This window comes from Berghia stephanieae, chromosome 1, assembly GCF_034508935.2.
Source record: "Berghia stephanieae isolate SIO BIC M18660-M18661 chromosome 1, UCSD_Bste_1.3, whole genome shotgun sequence".
NCBI lineage: Eukaryota > Metazoa > Mollusca > Gastropoda > Nudibranchia > Aeolidiidae > Berghia > Berghia stephanieae.
Genome location: NC_088360.1, coordinates 15,723,626 through 15,733,561, shown reverse-complemented (window position 1 = coordinate 15,733,561; position 9,936 = coordinate 15,723,626). Strand labels below are relative to the sequence as shown.

The following is a 9,936-nucleotide window of genomic DNA, read 5'->3' as shown; positions in this document are numbered from 1 at the left end:
ACGGTATTACCATCGGTTGTATGAGTTCAGGTAAAATACTCAATAGTTCTGCACGCCTCATCATTCGTGCCATCATCGAAAACGATGTGTAACCTTAACTGTTTAAAGTCTGATTGAGCGAATCGACTGAGGACTAACTTATCACACAACTGTCGGTCGAAAAACAATCACAAAGAGCAGAGCATTGTCAACGTCCTTTATTCTGTTGTTTGTAAACAACCAGCTATATTTGTCCAAGCGGGATTTAAGGTGTGTTACAAATTCCGCGTTTGATTGGTCAAAAATTACTTTGGCTAATTGAGAATTGGTCATCCAAATGGCGCTCTAAAACAATAACAAATGCACAGGGAAGTCGACCAAATTTACTCTACTTGTTATGTGTTTGTCCGAGCGGATCGAGGATATGCCAAAAATCCGTGTTTTCGGTGGTCCAAAATCAACTGGTTAATAGGGAATGAGATTAGCGAAAGAGTAGCGTCCCTTGATTGGATGTCACCCATAGTCTGTGACGTCACCGGCGGAAAAGTTATTAGAGAGAGAACGTCATGTTGGTTGTGCGCATGCGTCTCTCGTCCTATACAACCTGATACTAAAATAGCTATACCTCCTTATGAGTGAAATTGGCACTAAACTAAATATATTTACTGTATCCTTTGCGTATGTAGCAAGTCCTCTCCCTACTTAGTCATCGGGGCTCTTAGATCACATCAAATATATGTGCGAGAATAAGATGTGTTTTTAATCTCTGTGAATAGAATGGTATTAGGCTTGTGACCTCTTGGTTCCGGGTTCGATTCTGGTTGTGGGTGGAGCAAAGATGAGTCCTTGGAAAGGGCCATTTTCCCGCCTCCTTTAACGGTACCAAGGTACAAAATCGGCGAATAGCCGGTAACATGTTTCTCTCTCTCTCTCTCTCTCTCTCTCTCTCTCTCTCTCTCTCTCTCTCTCTTTCTCTCTTTCTCTCCCCTAAAAAAGGTAGTAATTGCGTCCTACTGGAGGCACATTTCATCCTAAATGTTCCTGGTAGGTTGGGATCCATTGTTAATTCGGAAAAGTGAGTGGAGCAGACACATTATGTTGGTGACAACAAGAGATGAGTGAGTAGGAAAGTGCCAGAAGACAGAAGAGAATAATTTTTTTTTTCGCGGCGGTGATGGGGTTTGAACCCGCGACTTTATTGGTAAGACAACTCCGCCTGGCCGGTGAGAGCGTGACTCTACCGTATGAGCTATCCACGATCGATCGCCGCGAAATTAAACAAAAAATTCTCTATTGTCTTCTGGCACTTTCCTACTCACTCATCTCTTGTTGATCTATTGTTAAGCGCTTTTGGGTGTATTTAATGGATATTATCCGATATAAATATGCGTAAGTTAGTTTCCCCCTCTTTTTCTATGACAACGCCAGGGGTAGCCAAGATGAACATGAACAGAGTGCGTACGCCGCCAGACAACGCCAAGATCCTTCCCGACATGTACAACATCTTAGACGCTCACGCAGCCAAGAGGACCAGCAGCATGAATGGAGTTCTGGACTTCCAACTGACCACAAAACATAACGTCATTTCTAGACACAGGTCAGTTTATTGTCACACGCCCCTTTTTATTTCTTTGCTGGACTTCCAGCTCACTCTAAACAACAAAGTCTAGACAGCTCCAGTTCTAGACACAGGTCAGTTCATTATCCTGCGTCCTTCTGTTTCTTTGCTGGACTTCCAGATCACAATAACCAACAAAGTCAGCTCTAGACACATGTCAGTTCATTATCACACGCTCATTTATTTCTTTGTGATGAGAGCTCTAAAACATTTTGGCCAGAAAACTTTAACTTCGTTTACCGATTGAGTAACCGGTTAACTACCATATTCGGTCGAGGAGCTGCCTAACAGCAAGTGCGCTTCATCAGTGGGACCTTTCCACCTGTCCCACATGTACCCGATGTGGGCAAGAACCCGAAACGGCAGAACATCTAGTTGAACGGTGTGTTGTGACGATGCTACCAGGCGGGATTGCGACGGTGCACGAATGCGGACCGGACTTAGCTGATTGGGTCAATCGTCATAACATAGTAGTGTGAGAACCATAAGAGGCTGCTGCCATACTCTGGAAAGACACGTATCTAAAATTTGGCCAAAAAACTCGTCCATCAAATATAGATATATAGATATAGTCAAATATAGACTTCACAAAGTCCCAGGTTTGAGAGATTTTGCCAATATGAGGGCGGGTTAAAGCGATCGATATATGAAGGGCGAGTTTTCTGGCCAAATGTTTAAATACTTGCCTTTTAAGAGTACCGTAGTTAACTGGTTAAAATAGTAATAGTAATAATAATGATGGTAATAAATCTTTATTGTCCATAAAATGGAAAATATTTAGTGGTTTACATTGCTCAACAAATATAATAAATATTAATAGAAATGTGTGGATCTTATAATAATATGATCCTCATAACAAATGGCCATCAACTGAAAACCGCAATGGCTTTGATAAGTTGGAATGGTAACTTCTAGTTACCTTTTTGTACTTGCCTTATTCACGGCTTGCATGGTCAATATGTACTACTTATTACAACTACAATTATCTTAAAACAATTAACAAAATGGTATTATATCAGGGTGAATATAAAATTAGAATAATAGAAAAGAATATAAACTGTGATTTTTTTAAATGAAAAAAAAAGTTCCCTCCATCATAACATGAAATACGCATTATCACCATTCTTTATATTTCAGGAAATCAATTCAATTTCCAGCACCCAGTTCATCCAGATATAATGCCCTTTTCATTCAATGGATCACATTTTATTCTTTTCCAATTTACTTTCTCATAACAATTTGTCTATTATTTGTGTTTGAAGCAATGTGAGAGACATTGAGTACGATGAAACTACTCATGATTATGTTTCAAAGGAAACAATGTAAGAGAGGCCTTGAGCACGGCGAAACTACTCATATTATATATTTCAAATTTAGGAATGTGTGAGGTATTGAGAGTGGTGAAACTACTCATATTCCAAATGAAGGAATGTGTGAGGCCTTGAGAGTGGTGAAACTACTCATATTCCAAATGAAGGAATGTGTGAGGCATTGAGAGTGGTGAAACTACTCATATTCCAAATGAAGGAATGTGTGAGGCCTTGAGAGTGGTGAAACTACTCATATTCCAAAGAAGCAAATGTGTGAGGCATTGAGAGTGGTGAAACTACTCATATTCCAAATGAAGCAAATGTGTGAGGCATTGAAAGTGGTGAAACTACTCATATTTCAAATGAAGCAAATGTGTGAGGCATTGAGAGTGGTGAAACTACTCATATTCCAAATGAAGCAAATGTGTGAGGCATTGAAAGTGGTGAAACTACTCATATTTCAAATGAAGCAAATGTGTGAGGCATTGAGAGTGGTGAAACTACTCATATTCCAAATGAAGGAATGTGTGAGACCTTGAGAGTGGTGAAACTACTCGTATTCCAAATGAAGCAAATGTGTGAGGCATTGAGAGTGGTGAAACTACTCATATTCCAAATGAAGCAATGTGAAGGCCATTGAGTACGGTGAAACGTATAGTGGTTACGATTATTTATTCTTTTCTGACTCTATTCATTTGTCTGCACCCTACGGATGAGACATTTTGTTGTCTCGTCTTTCATAAAAAATAAATAAACAATGAAGCCATGTAGAAAGTGGTCAGTGACCAGGCGGCTGATAATAATAGTAACTATCTAAACATGGAGTTGTGTTCTTGGGCAAGACACTTTACACACAATGTCCTACTCGAGCCAGGTGTAACTAACTAATTGGCTAGACGCATTAAGAAATCAATATTGTGAAAGTATTAATATATTTTAAAAAACGCCTGGCAATTAATTCACTCATACCATATGAAATGGAAAATTCGTTTCAGGTGGCCTGGGAGTGAATAATAATTGAAGCATTGTAAAGCGCATTGAGCATGGTGAATCCATGTAAAAGATATTTCCAAATGTTAATATTCATTATATTTATAAAACCAGATACCAGGCAGAAAGAATTCACAGAGAGGAAAAGGCCCGTATCACCAATGTATTGAGTCATATTCGTGACAAGCTCCCAGCTGTCGAACGTATCAGAGACTTTGACATCAAGTTTTTCAAGGACAGGAGCATAGAAGAGCAATCCATAAACAAGGTACCTTGAGGATAACAGGCGCTTCATGTTTTGTAAAATCTAAAATTGTCAGATTAAAAATAAAATAATGCTTTTTTTTTTGTTTATAAAGAAAAAAAACCTCCTACGGTTACCGGAGAATTTCATGTTAAATGTAAAGTTGTCGTTTTCATTCATTTTTAAACACAGACTCTATGGTAACACAAAGCGCATCGTTGCATGATATAATATGTAGGTGCTTTGACGGGATAAAGCAACCACTGCTTGTGATTCTAACTGAGGAATAAGTGGTAAAAATCAGACACATTTAACTAATAATCACTCTCGGTTGATGTCTTCCATAATGCCGCAAAAAGCCAAAAATGAATCGAAAGTATTTCGGGAGATTATTGACACAAACAACTATATTCAACTTGTAAGCGGTCCTACAAACAACCATGGCCACACAATAGATCATGTCATTACAGACATTGAACATTCTCTCTCTTCACCTGTCTTGAATATTGATAAATTAATCTCGGACCATCATTTAATTGTGTTTTGCGTTTTATTCCCAGTGAAGCTTGAAATAAAAAAGATGATAACATCTCGTAATATGAAGAATATAAACATGAACATTTTAAAACAAGACCTTGACCATAACGTTAAAAATAAACATGATGCGAATGGTCTCCACGAGTCAATTGTTGGTACGGTGGACAAGCATGCTCCCTTTACAACTAGAGCAGTAAAAGTGAGACGCCAAGCACCCTGGTATAATACCGAAATAAAATTGAATGGATTAGCCAGGAGGCGGGCAGAAAGAAAATGGCTCAAGTCCAGAGATGCTGTCGATAAGAAGCGATACATCGCGGCTAGAAATGATGCAAAAGCCGTCAATTTCAGGGCCAAAAAGAAATTCTATGAAGAAAGCCTCAAAAACGTGGGACGTTCGAGACAATTCTTTGCCTTGACCAAGGAACTGCTGGGACAACAGACGCAACCAGCTCTCCCATCTTTAATCGATCGTGCAGATCTACCAACTCGCTTTGGTCAATATTTTAAAGAAAAAACGGATACCATCAGGAAAGAACTCTCGTCTGAATCGATCCATACAACATTTGACACGTTTCATGGTGATTCATTAACACATTTTTCAAAGATTACTGAAGCTGACTTATGTGATTGCATTATGTCGTCTCCAACTAAAAGTTGTGATTTAGACCCCTTAAATACTGCCATTTTAAAAAAATGCATTGATGTAATTTTAACACCATTTACATGTATTGTTAATAATTCGTTGCAGTCAGGTGCTGTACCAGACATTTACAAAGTTGCTCATGTCAAACCCCTTTTGAAAAAACCTGATCTCGATAAAGAGAACTTAAAAAACTATCGCCCTGTCTCTAATCTTCCTTTTCTCTCTAAGATCTTAGAAAAGCTTGTTTTGAAACAATTACTTCATCTTAAAAATAATTGTCTTGAAGAAAAATTTCAGTCTGCTTATAGGCAACATCATTCGACGGAAACCGCACTTGTTAGGGTTGTTAATGATCTCCTCTCTGTTATAGACAATGGTTCATGTTCTTTGCTGAATTTGCTTGACCTATCGTCTGCTTTTGATACTATTGATCACAATCTTCTTCTCAAACGTCTTGAAATTACTTATGGCGTGTCTGGTGCAGCGCTTGATTGGTTTAGGTCATATTTGTTTAATCGTAAACAGATTATTACGGTGGATGAATATAGATCGGAGGAAATCTTTCTTGATTGTGGGGTTCCCCAGGGTTCAGTACTTGGACCCGTTCTTTTTGTTTTGTACGTTGGCCCTCTGTCTAAAATCATCAGAAGTTTTGGTCTGTCTTACCATCAATACGCTGATGATACGCAATTGTACTGCGTTTCCAATACGAGAAATTTACAAGAAGTATCAGCCAATAGTAAAAATTGTATCCAAAGTGTTAAGAAATGGATGAATGAGAACAGACTGAAACTGAATGATGATAAGACGGAGGTGCTGTATGTGGGGAACAGGAAGTGGAAAAGTGAAACAGATTTGAAGTTGGGGGCTGCCTCTATTCAAATTGTTGAAAAAGTGAAAAACCTTGGCACATTCTTAGACTCTGGACTGTCGATGGAGCATCAGGTTAATAATTTGGTTAGATCTCTCTTTTTCCAACTAAAAAAGATTGCTTCCATTAGACTGTTCATATCTGAGGATGTGACCAAGCACCTGGTTGTGTCCCTCGTACTATCGAAATTGGATTATTGTAATGCTCTGTTGTTTGGCGTTTCGCAATAAATCTGAAACGTCTTCAGATTGTCCAAAACAGCGCTGCCAGACTAGTATTCATGAAGCGTAGGTGCGACTCTGCCGGACCTCTACTTCATGACCTGCATTGGCTGCCTGTTGGGAAAAGAATTAAATCAAAGCTTGTGTTTTAGTGTATCGTTGTCTTGAAGGTACTGCCCCTTCCTACCTTTCAGAACTAATTGAAAGATATTCAAAACCCCGCCCCTTACGTTCGGCCAGTGATTCCACAAAACTAGTTGTCCCTCGAATTCGGAAAAATGCTGGAATGAGATCCTTTTCTCATTTCGGACCCTCTATTTGGAACGCCTTACCGCAGAGCATTCGTGAAAAAGAATCTTTGTCTATTTTTAAACGTTCGCTTAAAACATATTTGTTTCGATTTTAGTAGATGGTATGAGAAGCAAGATAGGTTTGGTTTGCGTTGTGTGTTGTGTTGTGTGTGTGTGTGTGTGTGTGTGTGCTTGTGTGTGTGAATGAGTATGTTTCAGCCAAAGTAATTTGTAATTTAAGCGCTTAGAGCCTGGTGTCTCGGAGTTATAGCGCTATATAAGTTTTCAGCATTATTATTATTATTATTATTATTATTAACTATCTCTTTTTAAAAAAAATTATGGCCACACTAATTATTTTTAGATGTAATAAAATAACCCAAAACTTGTCCCTATAATCATAATTTTCTAAGTCTCAGGTTCAATACTTATTGACAAGTCGAAGGTCATGTTTATCTGTCGATAAATTGAATTAATAGTTGTTTATAAATTCAAGTAAAACTGCATTTGCTTCATTTCGCCAAAGGGAAAATTTGTCTTTAGGGTCTAGCTTTAAAAGAATACTAAGATGATAGCGCAGCGCCTCAAAGTGATCATTAGGGGTTACGTGTCTTGTCCAAAGATCAACTAAGATGCCGACAGAGGCACTCTAGACGGAACCTTTGAGTGTAAGAGCACTGCCATATACACTCAGCCATCTCGCCCCCCCCCCCCCCCCCCCCCCCCCGCCAGGCGTTATGCCATTGAACACATGTCTACTGTCACTGTCCATGAATTTAGTAGTTAATTAGTAGAATTCATTGCCATTCTACGAGGTCTATGTCAGAATGAAGTTTCCATTTCACGCCGTAGGTCCGAATAGAAAGCGGAATCTTGTCATAATTCATTGAGTTTTGATTACATCCATTGGAATCTCACATATGACAGAGTCACTATTTTGATATTTTTCGTCGAAATCTCCATGGAGATCAATGCACTCTTGCCAGCATGACAACAGCGAACAAATACCCAGCCCAATCGAAAGAATTGTTCGTCAAGCTTTGAAAACCAAGCTTTGAACTTCCTTAACAAGATCTTTTATGCCTCGTACATCCCCCCCACCCCCACCACCACATATCGCTTGAAGCCCAAACTAACAAAAGTCAGGCCGAACCAGATCTGGACTGTGTTAACCAAATATTTCAAAGATTATTTTTTACTTGGTAGTCCCCGTCAGGCCTCATAATGAGATAAACAGGGGCGTGGCTCTATTGGTTCAAATGGTGCCTGGCACCACATCCATGTTTTAAAAATGGATAACAGCATTTTTAAAAATATATAAAACTGAGAAATGGTATATATCGCCTTTTATCAACAGTGCGAAACAGACTCCCTTTCTAATAGCTAATGTTGGTCATTTACGTCATAGTCATAGTATGGTAACTTCGACCATCTTTATTATTATCAAAATCACGATTATTAAGTTCATTTGTTTCTCTCTCTCTGTCGTGATTATTGTATATATTATATTATTTATTATTATAATTATTATTATTATTATTATTATTATTATTATTATTATTATTATTATTATTATTATTATTATTATCATCATCATCTCATCGTCATCATCATCATCATCATCATCATCCATCATCATTATTATTATTATTGCTGCAAAAATTGATATGAAGGAATGTGAACGAGTTAAGTCAAACATTTCTTGATAGTGATGCTATATGCTAAATGCATGATCTTCGCGTGAATATGCGTGTTTGACTTTGTGTGTGTGTGTGTGTGTATGTGTATGCGTTCATCTCTCTCTCTCTCACTCACACAGATAGGTATATATATATATATATATATATATATATATATATATATATATATATATATATAAGAGAGAGAGAGAGAGAGAGGAGAGAGAGATCTTGCATGGTGTCGTGTTTGATTTCCGAAGTGGAATGGGGTTGTTTCATGACGTAACTACAGTACTCTTTTAATAGGCCATGGGCTGTTTACATTCTTACGCTTTGTAAGTTTTGAAATTACCCTTTGTTCGATTGACATTCAATGTCTGCATGTGTCCCTTTAGCCATTTCCCTCAGTGTCCAAACTCCAATCAATATATTCGTTCGTGATTTCTATAAACAAACTATGGAAAAGATTTGCAGGGATAGACACATCACCATGCAAATTTACTTTACAAGTATGTAAGGTTTTTTTTCTTCTTTCTTTTATATTTACAAATGTAGCATGTGTAAGTCATTTTCGTCTGGCACTACCTTATACTGTAAGCATGCCACGCCGCTGATGATATATGTCTCAGTTACGCCATCTTGTTGACACCTATCCAGATGGTGTCGGGACACTTCCACTCTTTGAAGCTTGTGTACTGTTAATGTGTTTGGAACCAATCTGACACAAAGTTGCTGATACCCCATATATCATTTACATTTTCACGAATAATGCTTTTATGATGATGATTATTATTATTATTATTATTATCATTATTATTATTATTATCATTATTATTATCCCCAGAAAACAAAGAGCCACAATTCTTACAACAAAAATGTAGACCCAATTTGCCTCCGATGTTATAAACACCATTTTGCCATCCAGAAAAACCAACTGACCAATAGCTTCGTCCTCCCGTCCATTCCGAGGAACCGACGTCTTCCGCCAACCCTAGCTGCAAAAGAGGTCGGAACAAAACCCGCACAGCAACCAGACCAATGCGAAAACAATACTGAAAATCAATTTGACCCATTGTCCACAAACAGTTATGATGATCAAGAATCGGAAATTCCCAATTTCTTGTCCCACAACAAAGGAGCTGACAAAGATGGGTCACGTGATCCAATGGGGCCACCTCTGACACCAACCAAGCAGGCATTTGGTTGGTGGATGCCCCGCAATAAGACATACCAGTTTCTGCAAAAAGACCGGGTCGGACGTGAGATTGACGTTAACAAACATTACACACCTCGCCTGATGCCTTACGAGGATTGGAAGAATATCGTACGGGATGTGTGTGCTAATTGCTCTAGGCCTGGGGATTGTTTTGCTACAAGACAACCCAGTGGTTCCCTTCACAGATCTAGTAATAAGTAAACAATAAAGAATAATTCCATTTCAGGGGAGATTTATTTTCTTACTTCATGATAGTCTTTGTGCAACTTTATTTTGTTTGTTTGTTTGTTGCTTTAGGTCTCTTCCAACACAATTGAGGTTATATGAGAGACCGC

General features: G+C 38.3%; 1 protein-coding gene across 1 annotated transcript in view; it reads left to right on the top strand.

The window, feature by feature from the left end:
• LOC144969060 (uncharacterized) overlaps nt 1–9,850 on the top strand; it is a 13,043-nt gene extending 3,193 nt beyond the window's left edge. The window contains exons 2-4 of the mRNA XM_078908060.1: nt 1,408–1,576; nt 4,012–4,165; nt 9,230–9,850. Of these exons, the coding sequence (XP_078764186.1) occupies nt 1,419–1,576; nt 4,012–4,165; nt 9,230–9,802 (885 nt within the window). The 5' untranslated portion in view covers nt 1,408–1,418 and the 3' untranslated portion in view covers nt 9,803–9,850. The remainder of the gene's footprint in view (nt 1–1,407; nt 1,577–4,011; nt 4,166–9,229) is intronic.
• The last annotated feature ends 86 nt before the right edge of the window (nt 9,851–9,936 follow it).